Here is a 26,839-nt window from a genome sequence, read left to right as displayed (position 1 = left end):
GGGCCAAAAAAATAAAGTAATAAGAATTCCAGTTATTTTTCAAAAAATACGACTCCATGGCCAAGCTGGTTAAGGCGTGCGACTGTTAATCGCAAGATCGTGAGTTCAATCCTCACTGGGGTCGTTCTTTTTTTTTGGGTTTTCATTCTTGGATTAGCCGCCCAGCATATAACTTGTTCCTTTTTCTCTACTTAAGAACCATGTCATATCGAGGGTCAATTTAGTTTGATTTGGATATATAAAACACGCAAAGTAAGATAATGGATAGCTCAGATATATCGAGTTTTATTGTTGCGAACTGTTTTGATCAAGAGTCGTTCAATAACCATGGTGGTTTGTTAGCAACTGGGAAAAAAAGCAAAGGTTCTTCCAATTCAACCAGTATGGAGGAACCCATCCGAAACCAAAAATCTTCCTATTTTGACTGTGATACCAATAGAAATTATCTTAAAAATAACAAAAGAAGATGCGTCTCTTCTCTATCTGACGTTCAATCAAGGTTAACTTCGGTTTTACCCACGAGAGGAACACCAAACACCAGTACAATCAGAAATCTCACGAATTTACCAGATCGTACCATATGCTGTATTTACCATATTCCAAAAGATGTGGATACCAGGGTAGGTCTCTGCTTTTTGAAATATACTACGGGCGAAATGATTCTTTCTGAATTTATGGATTCCCAAATATTTATTAGAACTATGCATAAGATTCACATATATCAACCTACAGAGATTATTTTACCTTCATCTTCGTTATTTCCAACTGTTTCAAAACTGGCAACCATTATAAAGCTTAACATTTCGGAGACTGTAAAAATTAGCGAAGCATCATCAAAATATTTTAATTCACAGGATGGGATATCGGTAATTAAAAACTATGTGATAGATAAGGATAGAGAAAAGACAATTATCGAGGAATTAATAGATAAGAGCTATGCATTGAGCGCTTCTGCTGCTTCTATAGCATATACTGATGACCTTATTGCCAAATCATCCAATGACGCCCTATTCAACTTTAGAAAGCTTAGAATAAGGTACGAAGGTACAGAAAATACAATGTTAATCGATCCAAAGACAATAAATGGGTTAGAATTAGTTGAAAATATAATTGACAAGAGAGGGATGTCGTTTTGGAAATTTTTAAATACTACTTGCACGAAGATGGGAGAAAGATCGTTAAGGAACAATATCTTACAACCATTGACTGACGAAAAAAGTATCATAATGAGACAAGAAGCAGTAAAAGAGTTACAAGGGGACGAAAAGCTTTTAGAACAATTAAGGAAACATATGAAGGTATATCAAGATCTAGATAGAATATTTGTCAAATTATTGTCAGTAAATCATAATGCCATTAAGGCAGAGCAAAAGATCAATTACGTGATCCTATTGAAAGACTCCTTAATTACCACACAAAGATTGAAGGCAATTCTGGAACCCATAGAATTTGAAAGCCGTCTGTTGCAAGAGGTGAAGAAAATATTTTTTAATGAATCGATAACTGAGATTGAACAATGTATCAACAAATATATCAACGAAGATTGCATTTGGGCGTCGTCAAATTTAGAACTGAAGAACCAACAAACCTATGCTGTTAATGATAGTGCAAACAGCTTGTTAGAAATATCTCGCCAACTCTACAAGAATCTTATGAACGACATCATGGAAGAGATAGAAGGACTATCTAAAGAGTTTGACCTTCCTCTAGATTACAGCTTTGATTCAAATAGAGGCTTCTTCCTCAAAATTAAAAAGGGTGAAATAAATGATCTAAATTCTTTGCCAAATGAGTTTATAAATAAGATTTCGAAGAAAAACTTTATTGAATGTTGCACTCTTAACATAATGAAAATGAATGTAAGACTCAAAGAAATTATATTGGAAATATCTTCAATCAGCGAACAAGTTGTTTTAGAGCTTTTAAACGAAGTTGTTAAGTACCTTTCTATCCTTTTCATGATATCAGAGGCAGTTTCAATCTTAGATTTACTTTGCTCTTTTGCATTTAAATCATTCAAGGAAAATTACTGCTTTCCAAAGTTTTCAACTAATCTATTTCTCAGACAATCAAGACATCCAATTCTGGAAACATTGATAAAAGGATTTGTTCCCAATGACATAGTAAGTACAAAGACAAGTTCAGCTGTCCAAATAATTACAGGGTGTAATAGAAGCGGCAAATCGGTATACCTGAAACAATTACCCTTACTTTGCATTATGTCGCAAATAGGCTCTCCTGTCCCAGCCGAATCGGCTATCGTCCCTATTTATAAAAAAGTCCATGCAAGGGTTTGCAATGATACGATGGAAATGAATAGTTCTACTTTTTCGTTTGAAATGAAAGAAATGGCTTATTTTTTGGATGACACTGATCAAGACACATTACTTATTATAGATGAACTTGGTAGAGGTTCAAGTATCGGTGACGGATTTTCGATTTCATTGGCCATTACTGAACATCTTATAGGAACAAAGGGTACCGTGCTTCTGTCCACACATTTCGAGGCCATCCCATCTATATTAGTAACAAGACCCAACGTTTTACATTTGCATATGCAAAGTCGAAATTTACCCGATAATTCAATCAGAATGAGTTATACTGTTGGAGGTCATGCTTCTAATATTGTCAATAATGCAATAAAGATGGTTTCGCCATACTTTGACCCACATATTATTGAAAAGGCATATATAATATCTGTGTTACTAAAAAAAATAGAAGATGGATCCACTAGAGGAACTTTGACAGACATAGAGCGAAAAGAGAATCTAGAAACCTCAAAGCAAATGAAGAAAATTCACATCATCGTGGAGGTACTAAAGGAAGTGATGACCGGAAATGAACCAATCTCATTAGCTTCTTTGAAAGCGATCCAGACAGATTTCATTGACACATTCCGGGAGTAAAATAATGTCAAATCAACATTTGTAATATCTCTCTAGTTTTTCTGTGCTATATAACGAAATAATATATTCGATCCCTAATACTATTACGAGAAGAGGCTCCAAATTTCTGGATATGTTTCTGAAAATTTTGAAACATATCCTTTTTGCCTCAAAGAGCTTTAGCTGCACATTATGGTTACTTTTTATTTTGATCACTTTCAGGTCTTTCCCCTTCACTACACTCTTCTTCGCAAAGCCCAAAACAGTCATTAGGTCATTTCAATTTTTTTCCTTATAGAGTTCAGGACCCTCTTTGGTTCAATTCCAAAATGAAAAAAGACAATGTGGTACATTCCTTTTATTTAGTAAGATTCATTAATTTTGTTCCACACTTGATGATAATTTTTCTCATTTCATTGAATTCACTTAAGGTGCAAATATATATATTTTTAATAAATTTAATCGATTCATCGAAAAGTATATCCATATATTGACATACTTCATAGAAAAACATATCCGGCTGTAATAGATCTGTGAGAGAATTCCGATGGTAACTTCAAAGCGAATATGTACCTTCCAAATCAACAGGAATTGTAACATACGGTAGCAAATATATATAATTAAAAAGAGAACGGTGAGAAACCAAGCTGCAACGTGCTAAATGGACATAGAATTTAGTGTAGAAAAAATATTGACTTAAGTAACAAATTCTTATCATACGTTAAAATATTCTTAACGGACTATGCTATTGTATTAACGAGTCTATTGAAATAAGTTTAGAGCTCACAAAATCATTTTTACTAGTCAATTTAAAGGTACTTCCATGCATCAACTAGAATGAACAAAATGACCATGATGTTAATACGCAAAAAAGAAAGATGTGCTTAATTTGGTTCCAATAAAATCAATTATTAGCTTGCTCCAACTAAATTAAAGATAAAATTTTGGATATTGACTAATTTTTCGGGTAATATGCCCTGGATTATATCAAAAGATTCACTTTGGATCAACTGTTGCCTTACAGCTTGTTCCCTAAATGCTACCAAAAAATTGACAATTAACGTAAATGCTAAAACAGTCGCTAAGACAATGGGTCCCAGAGGAGCGTCAAGATGTTGCCCACTTCTTTCTTCAATAATATGCAATCTCTTAATATACGTTGTATATGCCCAAATGCCACAGAAAATTGTTAAACCGAAGTAAATATATGCCATAGTGTCTGCGAGTTGGGGAAATTTGGATTTCTTTACGGAATTATAGATGGAAAAGGTAAGGACACTCAATAATGTAGTAACGCTAAGCCACCTATTGAAGGTACGCTCATTAGCTAACCAAACTTTTGCTTCAATCTTTAAAGGCCCTGCATTTTTTAAAAAGCTTGTTGGCTTCTTTACACCTGGGGGTAAATCAATTTCTTCATCTTCAGAATCCACACCTATCAATTTAGAATCCCTTCCTGCCAAGATTCTTAAAAACGTGGGTTTCACCTTCTTGTGCTTCTTTTTCTGTTTCCGTACGTGAATTTCATTTTCTTCATCTGATGATTCATGATCCTCCAAATCAGCCTCTGTTGTAACAGCTGGTTGCTGTGATTCTTCTTGTTCCTCGGCATTTTCTAGCTCCTGTAAATCTACAGCTTCAGGGCTTTTAAGCATCTTAGATACTCTTCTCATGCCTGCAAGTTTCTTTTCAATCTCCTTTTGCCTCTTCAATTTTTTTTTTTCCTCTTCATAAGCTTGTGTTGGGTTTCTTCTAATATCATTTTCTAATTCTGGTAACCAAAATGGTAAAATATCCAGTTTTTCATCTTCACCAAATAAAGACGCCACACCTTGAATATAAGAGGAGAATTTGGGAACTTCTTTAACTAAATGAGAATTTGTTAATTCATTAATCCATTGACCATGCTTAGCTGGGAATTTGGCAGTCTCCATAGAAGCACCATTGTTTAGCGAAGCCCCACCTGAGTTTTTAATCTTTACCTCCATGACGGAGTATGGAAATTCAGCGTATTCCCCATGTCTTAACATTTTAATTGGGTTAGCACCTTTCGCATCAATATCTGTTCTATGCCAGTTTTTTGGGTCTCTAATTGGTCTAGATTTATCAAAACTATCTTCCCTCACGTACAAAATATCCGAATCAATTGTGATTCTTATTCTATCATCACCAGGAATTTGAAATGCTGTTCTTGTATAAACTGTTCTCAATACAGGTTGTAATTCTTCTTGCATAATAAATTGTTGAATCGAATCGAAGTCATCGCTCATCTTATTCAAATCGTTACTGACCAACCCACTCTCCTTCAATTTTTTCAATACAGCTTCTTTATAATGACTGTCACCATTAAAGATAAAGCCATTAATAAACTTTTGCTTCAATTTCAATCTAGTCTCTTCCAGATCGATATTACCAGTCTGTGGGTTTTCTACAGACATTCTTTTCTCCAAGAAAATATCAGGTTTATCGGATAATTTACCCGTCCATCTTAATCTCAATGTTGGAGCAGTGCTTGTCTTCAGTAATTTATTGTTGTATAATTCAAAATATTCGTTATCAAAATATAAGTTCGTGATAACCGGATCATATGATTTTGGTGCTAATTCTGCCCCACTATTTGTAGTACTTGAGTCGGATGATGGAACACCACCATCATTATCTAAAATATCCGATTCAAATCTGTTTAGAATGTCATCATTTTCTGTTGGAGCTGATGCATAGACCAATACAGGTAAGTGCCTCAAAATTCTAGTCTTCACCTCCATCAAGTTATCTTTATGAATCCAAAACTTGTATCTTTTAAAACTCATTTCAGATTCATCACCGTTTACACTAGATAGCTTCGATGTATCAGCTAACGATTTTGATACAGTGCCAAAAGTTCCTCGTAGGATATTGTACAAAAATGAAATTCGATATAACAATGGCGAGTATTCTTCTGAATTGAAAGGCAATTCCTTTAATCTTACTTCCAATAGAGACTTCACTGAGGGATAATGAGGATGTAACTTATCATGTTTCTTAACAATCTTGACAAACCCAGTAAAATTTAATCTCGTAAAATTCTCCAACTCCTTTGCTTCACTCAATAGTTCCTCTAGAACACGTTGGAATGCTTCAGAATCTAAGGTCTTCAGTTGTTCTTCAGATGAAGTTTGCTTCTCTAAATGACTCAATTTATCCATCAATGTGTTATATTTTTTCAGTTGAAAACTATAAACTTTCTCAAGTTCGTTATCTAGCGCCTCTACAAACCGAGATTCATCGTTTTCATCCCAGAATGCAGTTTTGTTGTCAGATGTAGTTGTTGCATTGTCTCTGATAATATTTTCCTTTAGTAGCTTCTTTAGTCTCTCGTAGTCAATATACGATTCTCTCCACGGTGGGTAGATATCATTAGCAAGTTTAACACCGAAAAGCATTTCACTGATTTGAAATCTGATTGATGAGGAAGTAGCAAGAGTAATAAATGGTAAGATCCTTTATAAACTTGGATCAGGATCATAATTAGGTTTTGCCCATGTGCGAGACTTACGTAATCGTTTTAAACAAATTATATAGAAAGAGATGGCGATACGAGTTAATACAAAACGAGAGTAAAAGAAGTCCATTTAAAAGTTCAACAATACTTTATTTATACATTATTGATTGGGTTATATTTTGCTTTTAAGTAAAGCAAAAGGAAAATAAAAATTTACTAAAATAAAAAAGTAGAAAGCAATTGTATCGTAGGGAGAGAACTAACAACAATTAGATTTCGATCCACCGTCCTTGGCATTAATACTAATATTAGCATCTTTGCCGTTTCCTGGACCAGCCAATTTATTACTATCAATCTTTTCTTGAATCAATTTAGCCAAAGTGAAAAATATTTCATTCACATTATCATCATTTTTAGCACTGGATTCAATAAAGGGTAACCCAAGCTCTTTAGCAAGAGATTCACCTTGTTCATATGTAACCACTCTAGTGTCCATGTCACTCTTATTACCCACTAGTAACAATTGTGCTTCGTCATTTGCATGTTCATTGACAGTCTTGAACCATTGCTTAACGTTTGAAAATGTCCTTTCGTCAGTGACATCATATACCAGGATAATACCCATAGCACCACGATAGTATGCTGTAGTAATAGTTCTAAATCTTTCTTGGCCGGCAGTATCCCATAATTGTAATTTCACCTTTTTGCCGTTGATATCCACAGTCTTAATCTTGAAATCAATACCAATTGTTGTAATAAAGGAAGGGTTAAATTTATCTTCTACGAAACGAACCAAAAGACATGACTTACCGACACCTGAATCACCGATCAATAAGATTTTCATGATGGAATCGTAACCCTTCCCGTTCCCTGCTGCTGCTGTTCCTGACATTTTTCAACTTGTAGTTTTTGTATTCTGTGAGTCCCTGTGTTAACGTTCTTTGCAAAGAAAACAAACACTGAAAGATATAAATAGAGTCTAGTGGTACCACAAATCTATTAAGCAATGTGCGAAGTATACTTTCTTCAAGAGGATGAGTAGAAGGTTTCAAAGCACCGTCAGCATATAAAGCACATGTACCCATTCAGTCATTATTCCTTCGATACAGATCTTTGCTAATTGTTACTTGTCGCCGTCTTTGCGAACGGAGCGCGTTACCCGGTGCTTAATTGGCGGCTAATAGTAACAACAGCATTTTAATATGATACATTCATTATATTATAAAGTACTTAACAACTGCACAACTAGGCGTAGTAACTCTTCCACAAAACACCTTCTAAATCTTCCAACTCTTCTGATGTAAATACCTCCCTATCGAATTTCCATGTATCCGTTCTTACCTTCTTAAATTGACTAATAGTGTCCTTAGCTGCAACACCAGTCATTCCACTGGTCCTAGCCCATGATGATAAAATACTCAGCTGCTTTGGAATCCATTGTGGTAATGGAAAGCAGTATGGGAATGCAGAAATAATAGCACCCAACCCAAGAACACTACCGTGAATCTTGACATCTGTCTTGGATAATTTTCTCTTTTGGTCCCATGTATGATTTGAGATTTGTTTGTCGAATTTGTTTATTAAATCTTTAAAGATCATACCGTCATCTCCAGAGTTATGAATTATATCTGATAATACCTTAGCTGCAGCAACTCTGACTTCAACGAACGTTTCATTGAATAGATTTTCTACAACATAATTAAAGATCTGTGATTTTTCCCCTTCGGTAAGTTGTAATAATTGAGTCGATAGGAAACATTGCACGAATGATAATTGTAATTGCAGCTGGTGTGATGTAAATAATTTTGAATCACAAACCAACTTAACAACCTCGGAAACTTGTGATTTCCTCATGGGCAAATACGCAAGTGACTTACATAGAAGTGAAGGATCAAACCCAGATAATTTACACAAATCTCTTTGCGTACTCAAAACCATAAAAAATGGGATCAAATAATCGACAAGATACGGAACTAATAAAACCTTATTAGGCCCCTTGATCATTTCTTTCAATATGTAGAACATCGTCGAAGCCTTATAATAAAAGTCTGTTTTCATAATTTCTTGTGGTGTCAACTCGAACACCTGGGCAGCATCTCTTCTCATACTGTCAAAACAATCTCTAATCATCTTATCCAATACAGGGGATACACGTTTAATAGGGTATCCTAAACCATCATATTCATCAGCATTAGATTTCAAAAATTCTTCAACACTGGCCAACGCGGCACCACTATACCTTTGAAGCAAGGAGCTAAATAATTTTGCAATGGATGAACGTACTTGATCGTAAGGATGAGTAAATAAGATAGTTGCCATGACGTTCGTCATATCGGGACTTCTGTACTCCAAACCCATCAACACGCATCTCAGCATCAGGACTCTAAATGACTGTTGAGTGGCTGCATCTGAGTTTGTATCTAAAAGGTTCTCAATTGTTGAGAAATGAGTATAAAAGGGCTTGCATCTTCTAATATCTACGATTGTGGGTAGCCACCAACATAATGTGCTCCAAATGTCAAATGCATCATTATTCAACTCATGATTCAAACAATCTGGTAAAAAGTCATCAATGAAGTTATCACGTTCTTTTAATTCATCCTTGGACATATACTTACTTGAACATATTAAGGAGCCAAATATTTCAATAGACATAATCATTGAGGACTTATCATCTCTTTTATAGAGCTCTTCACAGAGGCCAAGTATATCACTTAATTTTAGTTCACTAAATCCTTTTGAAATTAATAGCAGAACAAAATTAAACAAAGAAACATTGCTGCTTCTAAATATACCACGAGTTTCATTTGCATGAATTAAATCTGAACAAATATTTTTCAACCAATCTAGGGAAATGTATCTCCCCATATCAGAAAGAAGCATCTTATCATCATCTTTCAAATTCACCTCGAACTGCATGGACTTAACAACCTTCATTGATTTACCCCAGCATAACCATCCAACAGACGGTCTGGAGTCAATAAAAAATGTTGGGCTATCGAAATTGTTCATTTCTTTTTCAAACAGTTGTTGAAACTGGGCATCATCTGTTTTTATCTCTTCAATAAAGTTGGGGTCAAAGTCGTTTCTAAACGCTTTTGAAATATCATACTTATAATCTGAAAGTGACAGCAATTTGTTCGTTATTGACAGAAAAGATTTCAATGCAAGTTGAACCATCTTCGGATGTTTCGATTTGGTTTGTATTAATATCGTATCCACCACATTTTTATCCGTTTTAAATTCAAGATTCGATTGTAGCTTCGAAATAAACCCGATGATAAATATTGGGATCTTCCAACTGACATCTCCCTCTTCGTTTAATAATTCAAGTAATTTATTTTGTAAATCAGATAATAGTGAAAGATAATATTGACGTTTCCTGTTCTTTGCTAATTTGACAGCTTTGATCTGTAGATCAATTGATGCGTCAGGTGAGGCTAATTCAGAGAGTAACCTATCATCATAAATGCAGACACTGGAGGGAATTTTCAATTCAGAAACAATATCAGATAGGATATTATCAGCATATAAAGATATCTTCAAGTCATCCACTTTGCAACAATCTAACAATAATAATACAAGCGGTTGAAGATTTTTGTAGTCGGACATAATCTTCCTATTAATCTTTTTAACCATTAGAACTTTCATGATTGGCAATATTTTCATATAATCACGCTTTTCTAAAGAATCTTTTAATGCAGAAATAATCCGCTTCATTATAATTGAGTATGATCCGATAACTTGTTTCATACAGTGCGCCAAAGTTCCTTCTGCAGATTCATGTACATCCCCATATACTGATAGTGCCATATCAATTATCACGTGCAATAATTTTATCTCCAACTTAGAAGGATAACGGTTTGTTGAGCGAAGCAAAATACGATTTTGGTGTAAGTCACCTAATCTTACCGCAAGGCAGGTTCTAGTAAAGGAATCCTCGCGATGATTCAGCGATTGGATGTTTTCAATAAAATCAATGTCAATCCTGGCATCTGGATCGTCATCAAACACAGTTTCTTTACCAATATCAGTAAACCAAACTTTTAATGCATGGAGCATAATTTGAAACACAATCGTGTTATGCTCATATTTCTCAGAGATATAATTGTAAAGTCTCAAAAAAAACGATCCAATCACTGCTCTATCTTTATGAATCCTTAAGTAATCTGGATGACTGAGCTTTTCTTCTGGAATATTACCAAAATAATAATTACAAGTGTAGATATCCATGTCCCTAAAGACAATGCTAGAGTTCATCGAGGAAGCACCTATAAAGCCTGATACCGGGGTACTCACACCGGAGGGAACTTCTGATGCTGCAAGATCATCAATGTCATACTCATCGTTTGGAAGTTCATTCTTATTGTCAGCCACGTCATACCCATTCTCCAACTCAATTTCATGCTCATCTTCTCCAAATTCAAGTGTTGTTTCATTAGCATCAGAGCGAATCTGTTCTATATCAATGTCAAATTCGTTATTATCACAGTTATTTTCCCTAATATTTTTCAACAGCGTCAGTTTATCCCTATATGATATATTTTCAGGACTCGTAGTCTTGTTTTTATTAAAACTGGGATCAATTAACAAACTGCTACCAGAAAGACAATGTGTTAACACTAGAACATATTTTCGTATATTATCACTAACTGCCGTAGTAAGGTGGGGTTCTTGCATTATCTTTTCAATATGAGATATGCAGAAATCAGTTAGGGTTTCAAAGAATTGTATAGCAAGTGTCACCTCCTTTGGTGTAGGGAGATGCCAGTCAAATTCCATATTTTCTTGTTGATACTTTCTTGTGTCAAATTGAAGGCCACCCCATTTTTCATCTCCCGGAATATCAGAGTTTCTACTGAATAAACGATAATCAACCAATTCGGTAGTTGTCAACGTCGAAAGGATGCTGTGAGGTATAATAGAAGTAATAACATCAAGCGGTGGGTTGCTAACATTTTCATATAAGTACTTCAGAAATTCCAAGACGTCTTCACTATACAGGAGTACTGCTTCATGTGCTTGTCTTACTATGTCATTGAAGGTAGTCAAATATAGCACTAGTTTGACATCTCTTTGTTGAATCTCAGAGGAACTTCTGATCGAGCCAGCACCTCTTTTTATCTGTTCCTTGACATTATAAATCAAAGTTTTCACTAGTGTAGAACTGATTGAGTTGTCCCTTCTAACAATAGCAGCTAATGGCATTGTAACTAGTTCATAATTTGGTTCCTTCTCTTTGAAAACATCATTATCCCAAAATCTTCTCTGGAATATATCAGAATAATATGAGAACATCTTATCATCCATGGCTTCCTGTATTAAATAAGTTGTTTGGTTCATCTTTGTTATTAATTCACCGTCTAATTCTACGTCAACAAATGGAAATAACTTATCGACATAAATCTTTATGATATTTTGAAATAGTGTGGTTGATGCCCTAAACGCCGATTCTAATACTTTACTATCAGTTGGAAAGTCATTTGATGTGTTCCCCATTTTTAAGTATGCAAAATGTTCTTGAATAAATGGAATTGTGGTAGATTCAAATGTCAGATATTCACCATCCGTAATTAAATTTGTGAAGGGAACAAAAGTTGCAATAGTAACAATACTATTGAATACATTACTTGTTAGAACTGCATCATTCAGATCAATTTTATCTATCAACATAGATAAAATATTTGTAATATGAATACGATAGAGCTTTTGGGAAACCATAAACCTGATGGCTCTTGTAAACTGCTTCAAAGAGGAAATGACTCTATGCCTAGAGTTAATATATTCACCCGCCAAAGTGTCATAAACCTCCACCAGAATCTTATCAAAAATCAAATATGAATTTGATGGAGATAAATCCAGTAGATAAGTCAAACATGCAATGTAATAATTAGCCACATCATTTGATTTATTTTGAACACCAATTAAAATTAAGTTCAGAAACAACTTGACTATTCTAGAGGTGCAATCAGGGGTCAAGAAAATCTTTGATTGCAAACCGTTCTTTTGAGCTTCCTCTTCCTCTAATTTCCTCCCATGATACATCTTTATGAAGCTATGAATAAATTTTGCGATAGTTTTTGTCCAAAACCCTTGGTTAGATGGATGAACAAAGGTATCAAGTGACTGAACCAAATCCTTTAATTTTTCAAAATAAAGTTCATTGTTGGATCCGTTGAGGGCATAAACCAAAGGTTTAACTGTTCTCGTGTAAGAATGAATCTGGCCATTTGATCTTAGATGGCCCTGTATTCTATTAAATAAGAAAGTAATTTGATCCGAAGAGAAAATTCCGAATTTGCCAAATGTCACTAAGTTCTCTATAGTGTCCTTTTTACTATTCATTAATCGCCTATGAACATCCTCCGACACCTCGCCCACAAAATCATATAAGTGAGTATCAACTGCAACATTCGCGATGACAAAACTCCATAAGCTGAAACAAAATGGAAAATAATCGGTAATTTTTGCATCTTTGTGGAAATGGAGTGGCACAAATGAAGTAAGAAATGGAAGAATCGTCGCTGTAGTAGAAGGTGACATGTTGGACAGAATATATTCCATACTGTCAGTTAATATGCTTTGGTCAGTATCATCAAAGAATGGTCTGGACATATGAGCCAATTTCAATAATAATCTAAATAATTGTAAGTCCTCTTTAGAGGAAAGATCATACCGAACATAATCTGAATCAGGATAGGGTAAAAATTGAATGATGAAATCAAATAAGACTTTATGATCTAAAATTAATCCACTTTCACGAAGTAATTCCGTAAAATTTGTACCTTCCATATCAGGATCTACCAATCGTTCGAACATTTCGACATGCATTTCTCTCATAGTATCTTGACCCTTTACTAATGATAAATAATAATACACCACAGTTAGTGATTTCCTAACTGTTAAAGGAACATCGAAGGATAAACAATTCCTCAATTCATTGGTCCAATGGTTAACATTAATTATGCTTGACGATTTAGCTGTAATCTTACCAGTTTCTCCCGCCTCAGGAACATCTAAGTCTTCTAATTTATCACCATCATGCAATTCAATAACATCAGTATCAACCTCATTTGATAGTCTAAACAAATCTGTATTCAAAGCCAAATCATCGATTTCATTTTGTAGTTCAGAAAGATCTTTACTGGTTATAGAAAGTAAACCTTGAATATCTAAAGATGAAATCGCAATATGTAAGTTGACCAAGACATGACATAAATATCTTGCTTGCTCTCTGGGTGTTTCTGTTTTATATGGAAGGTGTCTTTCAGGTTGAAAATCTGGCTTAACATCTCTTGAAAACCATTTGGATGATTTTTCAAAAACTACATTGTAGTATGTTTCTTCATCCTCTGGGTAGTCCAGGTTGTAATATTTCAATCTTCGATTAATTATGTCTTCAGAGCTAAGACCATTCAACAATTTTTCCGCTAGCAATGTTGGTGTGATGGATCTAGCACGTAATTCAGTGAGTTGTTGTACTGGAGAGGTAAGGTTTCTTTTCACGGACGCCCCCCCTGAACTAGAAAGTGGTCTTTTTCTTGATGATTCTAGGTTCTTTAATTGAGTGACAGTCTTATTTTTCAAAGGGATGGGGGCCTGTATGTTATTATCTGTCATTATTTTTAGTTAATGATGTAGTCGATAAATAATTGTAGCTCGGTTCAATTCAAACTAAAGTAAGTGTGTTGAAGTTTTAACCTTAAAAGTGATTAACCTAAAATACAATATGAAAATTCTCAATCCTCTTTAAGTACGAGGGGAATTGCTTTGTTATTTGGGTGGCAAAGGGATGGTCAAGAGTGTTAAAATCTCTTCTCATTCGGGCCTTTCAAAATTTCAGAACCCCTTCGCATCGACTCGGAAGCGTCCCGGCGCTTTTATTGTATGTTGTAGTGGACCGGATAATAATGAAAGATAAAACACTATGCACCAAGTGCAAGACCTTCATGCTATCTCTATATATGACATTTGATAACGAGAGACTTCTAAATATCTACTCAATATAATTAAAACACGCGTTATATATTATTAAGCCACTGACTATTTATTAGGTCGCTATTCAGCGTAGTTCCTCAGGTCCAAAGTGACAATCTTAGAGCTATTCTCCTGTTGTTGTCTGTAAACACCAACTAGAGCATCAGACTTTTCAAACATGGTATTTTTCAAAGAAATGACAATAAATTGAAGATCAGGATTCCCATGTCTTCGTATGTAGGCTGCGATTCTTTCCACGTTCGTTATATCTAACGCGGCATCCACCTCGTCAAGAACAAAGAATGGACTTGGTTGGTAGGCATTGATAGCAAATAATAAAGCTAGGGCAGCAACTGTTTTTTCACCACCAGATAGATACTCCATGTCCTTAAATCTTTTCAATGGTGGCATTGCATGATATTTAATTCCTGCATTAAAAGGCTCATCTTCATCTTCTAAAGTTAAGGAGGCGTTACCACCAGATAATAATGCTGATGAATTTGGGTTCCTTGTCAATTCTCTATAAATCGGATCTAGATGTTCATTTACGAAATCAAACGCATTTTCAAATAACTCTCTTCTTCTCTTTTTGATCTTCAAAAACTGTGTCAAAGCCTTCTTTTCTCTGGCTTTCAAATCTTCTGTTTCTTTTTCCACTACTTCAAATCTCTCTTGTGCATCATCAAACCTCTCTACAGCCCTAGCGTTTGGTTGCAAGACATTTAAGGTATCTTCAATGCTTCTTATATGATTTTCCAATTCTTCTCTAATTGTAGTTGCGCTACTTTCCTTATATTTTGCGGGCAGATCATTATAATCAACATCAATTTCATTTGAGATGGCTATGGTATCTTCATCTATCTTATCAATCGGTAAGTTACTTAGGTTGATATCAGATAAGATTGGAATTTCCATATTTGTAATTTTACAATTCTTTAAGACACCAACTCTTTCCAAATCAATCTTTTCCATATCTTCTCTTATTTGGTTTCTATTATGTTTCAAAGATTGTAATTCATTATTGTATTCTGCTAAGACATCATCTAAGTTATTAAAATCAAGCTGCCTAGCATCATACACTCTCTGCAATCTGTTTAGTTCGGCTTCGTCTTCTGAGATATGCTGTTCAATTTGTTTCCTCTTTTGTTGACATTCATTTTCCTCTTCTTCCAGCGACTGAAGGTTTGATTTGGCGCTCTCTAAACTTTCTAGTGAAGCATGATATTTGCCTTCTGTTGTTTTTAATCTCTCTGATTCAAACTGTAATTTGTTTTTAATATTTAGAATTTGCTTCTGTAATTGTTGTAACTCCTTAGATTGCTCCCTCATTAGATCTCCAGAATAACGCTCGTAATCTTGGATAGAAAACCCAACCTTGTCAGTTAATTCCTTGAAGATGGTTTCTTGTAAGGAAACTTTTTCGGCAGTAATAGAAGAAATCGAGTTCTCAATCGCTTGAATTTCTTCTTGCAAACTTTCAAGTTTTGGCGTATATTGTTCAGTAAGTAATTTGTTATGATAATTTATTTCATTGGCATTCTCTTCCACGGATCTCTTTACTTGAACTAATTGTGTTCTTAATGAGGAAAGTTCGGCGTTCAATAAAGATAAAGAGCTTTCTAACTCTCTAGCCTTAGCAGCAGCATCTCTACCCACTGTAGAAACTTCTTCAATTTGTATCAACAATTTGTCCTTTAAAGTCATCAGACTTTGATATTCTTCCTTATCCCATCTATTTTTGGAATCCTTGGAGATACCACCGGTCATCAAACCCGCCTTATGAATCAATGAACCATCTAAGGATACTAATTTTGATCTAACTCCCCTATTCCATTTCAAATCTCTTGCTATGTCCAGCGTATCACAAATAATGGAGTCACCACACACATATTGCATTGCCCTTTCGTATGCAAGATCATATTCAATAGCATTAATGGTAAGGATGTATTCTTGTGATGGTGGGGCTGATAATGTGGGTTGTTCAGAGTCAATAGTATCTAATGGAATGAAGGATGCGGTACCAGCACGTTGCTTCTTTAAAAACGATATGCATTCTCGTGCTACTGATAAATTCTCTACAATAATTGAATCAAAATTCTTACCTAACATGACGGACACTGCCAGTCCATATTTTTCTTTCTTTGGACGGCATAGATCATGAACTAAACCTTTAACACCAGGGAAGAACCTCTTCAACATTGTTACATTTTCCCTTAGTTTCTTTTCCTTTAGCGATTCTCTTTGATTTGCACTTAAATCATCCAATTTAACCAAAGTTTCTCTTAATTTATAGTTTAGGTCATATTCTTGGTTATTCGATGATTCAACTTGCATTTGATAATCTTTGAGTTTTTTCATTTGTTCTGCATAAGTAGCATTTTTCTCATTCAAAGTCGATGTCATATCTGTTACTTGATTTTGTAAATTCTCACCTGTAATGTTAAGCTCTTCTGTGACTCTGTTTTTTGATACATCAATATGTCTGTTTAGCAACTCCATCTCATCCGTCTTCTCTTGCTTATCGTTATTTAAAAGTGATATTTTTTGTTCTAATAAAGAACCCCCAGTAGACAAATATTTTTCATTTAGCTGTTCATACCACTTGAGGTCAGTATCCGTTAAACGAAATTTATCATGATTTCTAGCAGATTTCTTTATTTCCACTTCAAATAATTCCTTTGCTTTAGTGACCACTTTTAATTGATTTTCAAAAGTAGAAACGTAATCCTTTTGTCTTTCAATGTCTCTCTTGAAAGATTCAATCCTCTTTTCAATATTCATTATACGTTTAGATGATGCTCGTAAAGGAATTTTAATCGAGTTACACTGAGAAATCACCTTTTCCTTTTCCTTGACGGTGTAGTCTAATTGAGACCTTTTCTTGGTCAATATTGAGTTTTCCTTCAGGAATGCTGACTTTGATCGTGTTAAATGTTTCTCTTCATTGTTTATTTTTTCCTTTAATTTTGACATTTCAGTCTTTGCTTGTTTTAATTTATCCTTGAATTGTATCCTTTGAGCATCTAAATGAAATAATTTCCAAAGTGTGAAATACATCTCATATTTCTTTTTCTTTTCAACATTATTTTTATATTCTTCATCTTTAGATATTCCTTCTTTATAAGTTTTCAATTCACCATGAATTCTTCTTCTATTTCTAATGGATTCCGTTGTAGATTTACCCAATTTTTCCAATTCATCTTTCAGAGAATCATATTCTTTCTTATATTGAATTGAACCTGAAATTTCTTCGAACAATTTGGAAAGGTCCAGTGCAGATTGGGAGGCAATTTGTTCCACATCACCTTGGAAAACCAAAAAATTCTTCGCCTTAATTAGGATATTCTCCTTCTCCAAAAATGCGGCGTACTGTTTATAACTCACTGTTTTATTATCAATTTTATAAGTGGTATCCCCATTAATATTAATAGTTCTCATTAATTCTACTACTTTCCCATCCATCTCATAAAAGGCCTTCACATATGCACTGGTGGGATGCTGTTCTTCACCATCTTCAGGATCTTCTTCCGAGAAATCGCGAATAACACCCCTATATATCAAATCCTTTAGAATGTTAGAACGTAAATGGGAACTTCTTACACCCAACACGAAGGAAATAGCATCCATCATGTTCGATTTACCAGACCCATTGGGTCCAATAATACTAGTGAAATTAGAATCACCAAATCCAATTTTGGTGACGCCACGATATGACTTAAAATTACTTAGTTCTAGTCCTGTTAGTCGACCCATTGGTTACTTCTTGTTGTTCCTATTATGCTTACTGGAAGTTCGAGGAGATGAGAGACCTTGACGTGTTTCTGTATTGATTGATTTGTATTTCTAAAGTAAATTTTACGCGTCTGTTTACGTAAGCAAAGATATAAATGAGTTGTCCTAAAATATAGATAAGATATCTGGTAATAAAAAATGATCATTTAAGTTAAAGTATGAACTTAAAAACCGAAGACAATTTACCTTTTTTACACCATTAATTTATTAGATTATTTTGCGTCTATTAGTGACATTTAACCAAATAATTGTCGTTACCATTTAATTGTTGTTCCTTCATTAATTCACTGGGCGTATTCTTCCCGAACCATTGGCGCGCCAAAAACACAGAGGCAAAATTTTGAGAACAATCTAAAATGCAAAAAAATACCATTACAAAAATTAAGAATGAAATTGAAATTTGTGAATTTAAACCTCGAACAACAAAAAAGAGCACATCCACATCCCTGAACCACTGCTAAGGTTCAACAATATCTTTTGTCTTCCCATTTTTTGCGGTATATTATCGACACCTAAAAAAAGCCTGGTTTGCTTTGTCTCTGAATACTCACCTACGTTAATATGAACCCAAATCCTTCAGAATATCCCTTACTTAATATCCCTGTACCGTATATATATCAACTAAGAGATGCAAGAAACGATCTTAATACTTTACCGATGGTCAAGCATGACTCCATTTTTCTTGTTTCTACGAATAAAAACAACGATACGGATCAACAGGTAAGGGTGAAAAGAAGAAGGCTGGACTCTTTTGATGCAAATGGATTAAATATTATGAGAGATGTCGACTCCAGGAGTCTCGAAATGAATGATCGTGCTGAAGAGAATGATTTCAATGAGGAAAATAACAATGTTGGTGTAGATCCTGGATTCAAACTTCCGGCAACTGATGGTGCCAACAGCGAACCCTTATCAATAGATACTCCTTCCAGTTTGGTTGTTGCTGCTACAGAGTCAACAGTTGCTGCACATCCTCCCACTTCAACGATACAATCTGTTGCTACTGCTACCACAACAGCTGTGAATGGGCCGGCATCAACATCACCAATGACTGTGACGGTAGAAAACGGAATGTTAGAAGAAGCTTTACCATTATCACCTACGGCTACATCAGGAATGAACACACCGACAGCAAAACATGGTCTTATCCCACTAGACAAAACAACCAATCTTTCCACTGATGAATTAGTAATGAATAATTTGTTGACAAATTTACAAACACAACTAACACCAATACAATATAAGAATTTAATATTCAAGATCCTTTCCAATTTGAATAGAACTGCATTATCTGATTTAAACTCCGTCCTTAATGGTAATTTGAAAAGAGATATCGTTTCATCATTGCCTATTGAGATTGCCCTAAAAATCTTTCAGCATTTGTCCTATGATGACATTTTCAATTGTCAATCGGTTTGCTCCAATTGGAATGCCATTATAAACACAACACCATTGCTTTGGAAAAACCTTTTGATTTCAGAGTCATTTGTGAGTGCCCAAGAAGTTGCAAACAACAATAATAAAAGCTCTTTCTTCAAGGAGAAATTTATTGAAAGTTTAAGAATTTTACAAAATTGGTACAATCCATCATTTAAACCAGAAAGAACAACATTGACAGGTCATGCCACAAGTGTTGTCACATGTTTACAGTTCGAAGACGATTATGTAATAACAGGTGCAGATGACAGGCAATTAAGAATCTACGATGCTCGATCTAAAAAGTTTCTGAAGGAACTAAGCGGTCATGAAGGTGGTGTATGGGCATTGAAGTACGATGCTGATGGAATCATCGTAAGTGGATCAACTGACAGGTCCGTTAGAATATGGGATATTAAGAGAGGTTGTTGTACTCATGTTTTCAAGGGTCATACTTCCACTGTTAGATGTCTTGAAATTGTAACTTATAAAAACATGAAATACATTGTAACAGGGTCTCGAGATAATACATTACATGTTTGGAAATTAATTAAAGAGGAAAAATTTGATGGAGAGTTACCCATGGTTTATAATACCCCTGAGGAAAACCCTTATTTTGTAGGCGTGCTTAGAGGACATATGGCTTCAGTACGTACCATTTCGGGACATGGGAATATTGTCATTAGCGGATCTTATGATAATAATTTAATGGTCTGGGATATTGCACAAATGAAGTGTCTTTACGTCTTAATTGGCCATACGGATAGAATTTATTCCACCATTTATGACCATAAAAGACAAAGGTGTATTTCTGCAAGTATGGATTCCACTATAAAAGTCTGGGACTTAGATAATATTTGGAATAATGGGAATTGTACGATTATAACCAACTCAGCCACGCCCTGTACTAAGATTACAGGATCCATGTTGACTTTACAGGGTCATACTGCATTAGTTGGATTACTAAGGTTATCGGATAAATATTTAGTTAGTGCTGCAGCAGATGGGTCACTAAGAGGTTGGGATTCCAATGATTACTCACGAAAATTTTCGTATCATCACAACAACTTGAGTGCCATAACGACATTTTACATGAATGATAATATATTAGTGAGTGGGTCAGAGGGTCAATTTAACGTTTACAATTTAAGAACGGGTAAATTAGTCCATTCTGATCTGTTGCGTGATGCTGATCAAATATGGTCAGTGGATTTTAAAGGTTCGTTACTGGTTGCCGCTGTGGAAAAGGATGGTGAATCTTTCATCGAGATGTTAGATTTCAGCATACCGAGCCCTAAACCTATAAGTGAAGTAGAAGATGAGACCACGAGTAATTAATCAAATTCATTTAATATCTTATCTATTTATAATGCATTGTTTTACTAGTAATTTTTTGTACGTAAACTATTCGTTTCAATATTTCCTTCAGGGATGATCGGGTGAAATTGCGTCGCTAAAGAAAATATTGCACCTTGATTTACAGCATCGAAGCAGAAGGCAAGTACGTACATACAGCGTATATAAAAGCATCCCGTTGAATGGTAGGAACGAGGGTGGAACATATCAGGATAACACTTTTTAATGCAAGAAAGGTGGTCTGTTGAGAAAAGGAAATTATACAAAAATGAATTATACTACACAGACGATTCCATTAATAAATAAGAGTGAAGCACCGGAAGAACAGAATTCCAAGGAACCTGCGGAGGTGAAAGTATTTGGGAAAGGGTTCTTTAAGGCATATCCATATGTTACCAAGTACAAATCTAGAGAAATCGATATGAGATTGGTATTCACCAGTTTTGTTGTTGCGCTGTCAGTGACGGTTGTGTTTCTAATCGGGGTAAATATTGTCATTCAATATAGGACGATTAATATGGAAAGGACATATGAAATGATAAGGAAGGTTTTCTTCATCTTGTTGAGTGCCTTAAGCATCATTGGGTTGATTCAAGCCAGTAGCTGGATATTCGAGAAGATAAACTGTCATAGAAAGAAGATCAAATATGGGGGAGATTTTGAAATGGTGAGTATGTCACGGTAGTCAAGTGTTTTTAGGTTGTGTAAGTTGCGTTTTCTGTCCATCACAGTTCGTAAATAAGTTACGTAGGAAATTGATGACAGTTGAAAAATCGGTAAACTATCCGATCTCGCTAAGGCGTTTGAGTGAAAAAATGTTCCCATTTCTTCAGGTTGCAGACGAAGTGAATGGATTCCTTCAACAATGAAAAATAACGTTGAGAAAAGGTTGCGCAAGTTCTGGCCTCCTCCAATTGCCATTACTTCTTTCCATCTTTTATATACTCTATACTTCGGATTCTGTAACTTACAAACTCACACCTACCACACGTACATAAGATGGCTGGTAGAGTATACGACCCCATTCATGATACTTTTCAAGATACAACGGTAACGGACACATCACCTCCTGTAATAAGCCAACGACCAGTACCTAGTTCTCTGCCAGTGGAATCTCACGACGACATTGACACAGGAGAATCCACTCAAAGTGATAATGAAGAATCGTTACACTTATTAAATTTTAAACCATCACAGATTCAATATGACACCCCCGTTAGAAAGATTAAAGACACGGGGAAGTATAATCGTCATTTAAAGAAACCAGATGGGGAATTCTTTTCCCGTGAAGATCTTCAATTCACTCTACTTACCAAACTTTTCAGTGATGAGAGACCAATTTTCACTAACATATACAAGGAATTTTATCATAATGCGATGGTACCATTGACCAACGATACAAATCGTATCCTGAATGTCACAGACGTTGGATATGATGCCCGTAAATTTGTATTCAATGATAAATTAACATTTTCACAAATATATGCACTAACGTTGTCCACCTCCACAAAGTGTTCCAAGATTCTACGTGATAAACTATTACTAGATCCCCAAGTGGCCTTTTCCACATGCATCCTATCCTTCTTAGTCAACATTGGTAGACTAAACACGACTATAAATTTTTATCTGGAAATGACTTCACAATTACGGACTTTCCATAGTGTTCCCTGTTTGCAATACGGCGTAGAGGATCCCAAATCATTGCAAGATACACCTAGATTGAAGTCGATCCTGAAGAATCTACCATTAGGGAATCAGCCCATCTTTCTGGCAGATCTGTACCGTGGTGAGAAGACGAAAGAGAGGTTTAATATTGTCAATTTGATATTTGCATTATGTGATAACGTTGGATTAATCAATTCTGAATTATTTTTAAAATATTTAAATTTCCCACCGGAAGATAAGAATAATGTCAATCTTTTCAGATTGTTGGACTATTCCGATTATGAACCTTCGGATAGATGTAATATTCTTTTGTGGTTATTTTATATTCATTTAGAGACTGATTTGACCCCTTCAGCGATTCAAGAATCCATTAAACTTTTCAATCAAGGGGAAACGGGTGATATTGCATTGTTACCTTTGAGACGCGCCAAGTATATGTATGATGTGGATCCTAGAGATGAGTATGAATTTGGTATAGAACAAAAGGTCAAGAGAGAGGAATTTATGAAATTTGCTTCTGCAAGGAAGGGTAAAGAGGAGCATCTTAATAAAGTGACTGAAAAAATTAAAAATAAAGTTATTAAACCGGATCCTACTAATGAGACTAATAATTCTACAGATTCAGCAATGAATGATATTAAACCTAAACAAAAAAGGAAAAGAAGAAGCAAAGTAGTGGATGAGGGAAAAAACGATGCAGGCATTATTATAATAGGAGATCCACATTCGCCAGTCAAAACGGAACAACCAAAATTGGAGGAGGACCACTTAATGGGAGAGAAAGAGTATAATTTCATTGAGGTTACTGATTCAAGGAAGATCGCCAAGCAGAACGTGCTGAATCTAAAGATTGCCAATATGGTGGATGTCGATAGAAACACCATTGTCCTTGATAATGGTAGTGTTAAGAAAACTCAGGAAGAATTGTCTCATGATTTAAGAGAATCGCATAAATACGTCAAACTAAAAAGAGATGATGTTGGATTATTAAAGATATTTTATGAGTATGAAGACATTCCATTGGCGTCACTAATGGGTGTCCGTGGTAAGAGAAGAAAGAAATATAAAGATCACTTACTAGGATACGAAACAGATTACTTGAAGGATTTCCAAGTCGCAAAGAAGATAATGGTGGAAAAACTTCATGATGATAATGAAAATATAGATGTAGATACTTCCCCCATGTTTAGATTGTAAATATAATGCTTTAAAGACAGACACTTGTTATGAGAAAAAAAAAGGTTGTTTTGTTGAATAAAATAGACATTAAATACGTAATTCTTTAAATACAACATTATAAAACAAAAACAAATTGGGTCAAATAATAATGTTTTGTAAAATGCTTTATTTTTTTTTATTTTCAGTACAATAAAATGTTTTTAGCTAGCCATAATATTCCTTTTTCCAAAACTGGATGATAACTACTTAGTTTCATCTCCACCATGAACTGACTTGGAAACGTATTCCACAGCGTCATTGATCTTTTTCTTACCAGCTTCGTAATAGTCCTTAGCAGTATCAGCTACGGAATCTCCGGTGGCCTTATCCTCACCACTTTGAGCGGCATCGTGGACACCTTGGCCCAACCCTTTGTTTCCTTCTGGTTGAACCTTACCGGCCAGCTTATCCGTCTTATCTGTGACGAACTCCTTCCCTTGTTCGACGTACGACTTTTCTGAGTCTGGCTTTACAGCTTCCTTGGCCTTCTGTGAGAAATCTTTTCTACCTGTGTCTGACATTGTTAAATTGTTTGTATGTTTTGTTGATGTTGTATTTATGAAGAGAAGAAAAAAGAAGAGAAGGATACCAAAAAGCAAGAAGATAGATCCATCATTCTTGTATTTATATACGTTTCAGGATGACCTGGGGAATAAGGTCTTCCGTCATTCCGTCCGGTAATTGCCGTATCATTCATTAATGTCCAGAGGATGGCTCTCCTGGCTGCTATTTCACTGAAATTTAGAGGGTGAATCACTCCTTGACACACTCCCCTTATCCGTTAAGAATGGACGTAGAGAATGGCACCCATGACAAGACAGAGTGCCGTACTACAGACAAGAGGTGACGTCCAAGGCCTTAATACCGACTGGCTGGCCTATTGAACAACATTATTCATGTCAATAACGTCATTAGCACAAAGGGGAATAAGTCCTTCTCCCTTGTGCTAATTTTGGAGGGTTAACTCCGAATACCACATTGTTGGTGACAGTAATAATAGCTAATGTGTCATTGGTGAAAGGTTACCCGCATTGGGTGGCTTTCCGCTTTTCGGTCATGTGACTGGCCTCTTCGTGGAAAATTAAAGAATGGTTCAGAATATTTCCAGTTTATCCGAAATGGCAATTGATAATTTATGACTATTGTAAGTAGTAGACCTTTGCCAAGATCATCAGACTAGGATATTCTTCGTATTGATCATACCTAACCTGTTTAAGGATATAAATTCCTCTTTTATAAGAAATTTTAGGTTTAAGACACTGTGGAACTTACTAGAATTTAACGGCATAGACATCGCTCCCCTTCTCTCACTAATCAATGGCCAAGATGAGCTCAATAAGGTTATTCTCCAAAACGATGATAAGAGGCTCACCCTTGCTAGCCTCCAATTCATCACGAACTCTTTTCCAATTCTCCAACCGAATAGCAACTTTCCATACGTCAGCCATAACACACCAAGAAATTAAAGATCCATATAAAGTTCTAGGAATAAACAAATCAGCCACTTCTTCAGAGATTAAGAAGGCATACTACAAACTAGCTAAGAAGTACCACCCTGATATAAACAAAGAACCAACCGCAGAAAAGAAATTCCACGATTTGCAAAATGCCTACGAGATTCTTTCCGATGAGACCAAAAAATCGCAATACGATACCTTTGGATCCGCTGCATTCAACCAGGATGGATCCGGTGGAGCTTCGTCAGCAAATAACCCCTTTGCTGGTGGGTTTTCCTCCTCAGGTGGCCCTGGAGGCAATCCATTTACTGATTTCGGCATCAATTTCGAGGATTTATTTGGTGCTGCTTTCGGTGGTGGTGCCGGAACTGGACCTGGTGGTGCAAGAAGTGGTGGTGCAAGACGTTCAAATATGTATAGGGAATTCAAGGGGGATCCACTGGAAATTACACATAGGATTCCATTTAAGGATGCCGTATTTGGACTCGCTAACGTTTCTTTAAAATATAACGTGATGGACCCATGTCATACGTGTCATGGTTCTGGGATCAAACAAGGTGCGCAAAAACATCAATGTCCCTCATGTCATGGTTCGGGACAAAAAGTTCATATCAGAAGTGGTTTCCAAATGGTTTCCACCTGTAATGAATGTCACGGAGAAGGTACCATTTTGAATGCCAGTGATTATTGTGGGACTTGTCATGGTGATGCGGTGGAATTTACTAGGGATCATTCCATCAACGTGAACTTACCTAATGGGCTGCAAGATGGTGACGTTATTAGAATTCCAGGACAGGGGAATTATCCGCAAATGGCTCTGGATCCTGAATTGAAAAACTCGGTTAAATTGACAAGAGGTGATGTCCTTGTGAGGATTCGTGTAGATAAAGATAATAGATTCTCCATTAAGGATAAATACGATATTTGGTTCACCAAGGATATTCCAATTACTACGGCAGCATTGGGTGGTATTGTAACGATTCCAACAGTGGATGGAACCACTCTCAGATTAAAAGTACAAGCGGGAACGCAACATGATCAAGTCATTTCTATACCTAATTTGGGTGTTCCACGCAGCTCCATCAATAAAGAGAATCGTGGTAATATGAAAGTGCAATATAGGATCGTCATAAGGAAACCACAATCACAAGCTGAGAAATGTTTATGGGAAGCTTTGGCGGATGTTACTAACGATACTATGGCCAGAAGAACCATGCAGCAGAGCTCTGGTACTAGTACAACATCGCCGGGTAAAGATACAACGAAGACTGGTAAAGAAGATGAAACATCATCTGCCACACATACAAAGAAGAGTGAAGATGAAAGTACGGGCACAACAGATCCAGATGAACCCAATGCTTTGGGAAGATTGGAGAAATTTATCAGCAATACATTTAAAAAGATTAAGGGAGAATTATAATATGATTAGATAAACTGTCTGTATATATAAATATAAATCCATAGAATTTAACAATAACTAACATCTTTTTTCATTGAATTTAACGTTGACATTATATATATTTTTTCCCCGTGGCGCTCGGATGTCTATGTTCCAGAAATTGTCATACTCATATTTAAGGAATTTTTCAATG

At 35.5% G+C, this 26,839-nt stretch overlaps 10 protein-coding genes and 1 non-coding gene across 11 annotated transcripts; 6 read left to right on the top strand and 5 right to left on the bottom strand.

Moving 5' to 3' along the window:
• Window positions 1-50: 50 nt before the first annotated feature.
• Window positions 51-124, top strand: NCAS0Ctrna2N. Its single transcript has one exon. It is a non-coding gene; the product is annotated as a tRNA-Asn (tRNA).
• A 136-nt stretch (window positions 125-260) lies between these two features.
• On the top strand, window positions 261-2,906 carry MSH4 (MutS family protein MSH4; the record flags this gene model as incomplete). Its single annotated transcript, XM_003675710.1, has 1 exon — window positions 261-2,906. One exon carries the CDS (start codon window positions 261-263, stop codon window positions 2,904-2,906), a length of 2,646 nt encoding a protein of 881 aa, XP_003675758.1.
• An 890-nt stretch (window positions 2,907-3,796) lies between these two features.
• Window positions 3,797-6,307, bottom strand: VTC2 (vacuolar transporter chaperone; the record flags this gene model as incomplete). The annotated part of the gene is made up of 1 exon (XM_003675709.1): window positions 3,797-6,307. One exon carries the CDS (start codon window positions 6,305-6,307, stop codon window positions 3,797-3,799), a length of 2,511 nt encoding a protein of 836 aa, XP_003675757.1.
• Window positions 6,308-6,625: 318 nt separating this feature from the next.
• SEC4 (Rab family GTPase SEC4) lies at window positions 6,626-7,258 on the bottom strand (the record flags this gene model as incomplete). The annotated part of the gene is made up of 1 exon (XM_003675708.1): window positions 6,626-7,258. One exon carries the CDS (start codon window positions 7,256-7,258, stop codon window positions 6,626-6,628), a length of 633 nt encoding a protein of 210 aa, XP_003675756.1.
• A 353-nt stretch (window positions 7,259-7,611) lies between these two features.
• Window positions 7,612-13,986, bottom strand: BLM10 (proteasome activator BLM10; the record flags this gene model as incomplete). The annotated part of the gene is made up of 1 exon (XM_003675707.1): window positions 7,612-13,986. The coding sequence occupies one exon, from the start codon at window positions 13,984-13,986 to the stop codon at window positions 7,612-7,614; it is 6,375 nt and encodes a 2,124-aa protein (XP_003675755.1).
• A 438-nt stretch (window positions 13,987-14,424) lies between these two features.
• Window positions 14,425-18,096, bottom strand: SMC1 (cohesin subunit SMC1; the record flags this gene model as incomplete). Its single annotated transcript, XM_003675706.1, has 1 exon — window positions 14,425-18,096. The coding sequence occupies one exon, from the start codon at window positions 18,094-18,096 to the stop codon at window positions 14,425-14,427; it is 3,672 nt and encodes a 1,223-aa protein (XP_003675754.1).
• Window positions 18,097-18,696: 600 nt separating this feature from the next.
• CDC4 (SCF ubiquitin ligase complex subunit CDC4) lies at window positions 18,697-20,889 on the top strand (the record flags this gene model as incomplete). Its single annotated transcript, XM_003675705.1, has 1 exon — window positions 18,697-20,889. One exon carries the CDS (start codon window positions 18,697-18,699, stop codon window positions 20,887-20,889), a length of 2,193 nt encoding a protein of 730 aa, XP_003675753.1.
• Window positions 20,890-21,175: 286 nt separating this feature from the next.
• Window positions 21,176-21,592, top strand: NCAS0C03980 (uncharacterized protein; the record flags this gene model as incomplete). The annotated part of the gene is made up of 1 exon (XM_003675704.1): window positions 21,176-21,592. One exon carries the CDS (start codon window positions 21,176-21,178, stop codon window positions 21,590-21,592), a length of 417 nt encoding a protein of 138 aa, XP_003675752.1.
• Window positions 21,593-21,906: 314 nt separating this feature from the next.
• On the top strand, window positions 21,907-23,769 carry IES1 (Ies1p; the record flags this gene model as incomplete). The annotated part of the gene is made up of 1 exon (XM_003675703.1): window positions 21,907-23,769. The coding sequence occupies one exon, from the start codon at window positions 21,907-21,909 to the stop codon at window positions 23,767-23,769; it is 1,863 nt and encodes a 620-aa protein (XP_003675751.1).
• Window positions 23,770-23,993: 224 nt separating this feature from the next.
• Window positions 23,994-24,311, bottom strand: HSP12 (lipid-binding protein HSP12; the record flags this gene model as incomplete). The annotated part of the gene is made up of 1 exon (XM_003675702.1): window positions 23,994-24,311. One exon carries the CDS (start codon window positions 24,309-24,311, stop codon window positions 23,994-23,996), a length of 318 nt encoding a protein of 105 aa, XP_003675750.1.
• Window positions 24,312-25,107: 796 nt separating this feature from the next.
• Window positions 25,108-26,667, top strand: MDJ1 (Mdj1p; the record flags this gene model as incomplete). The annotated part of the gene is made up of 1 exon (XM_003675701.1): window positions 25,108-26,667. One exon carries the CDS (start codon window positions 25,108-25,110, stop codon window positions 26,665-26,667), a length of 1,560 nt encoding a protein of 519 aa, XP_003675749.1.
• Between the last annotated feature and the right edge of the window lie 172 nt (window positions 26,668-26,839).

The sequence above is a fragment of the Naumovozyma castellii genome, chromosome 3 (assembly GCF_000237345.1).
Source record: "Naumovozyma castellii chromosome 3, complete genome".
Lineage (NCBI taxonomy): Eukaryota > Fungi > Ascomycota > Saccharomycetes > Saccharomycetales > Saccharomycetaceae > Naumovozyma > Naumovozyma castellii.
The sequence above is the reverse complement of the archived record's forward strand: the minus strand, read 5'-3'. Positions and strand labels throughout refer to the sequence as shown.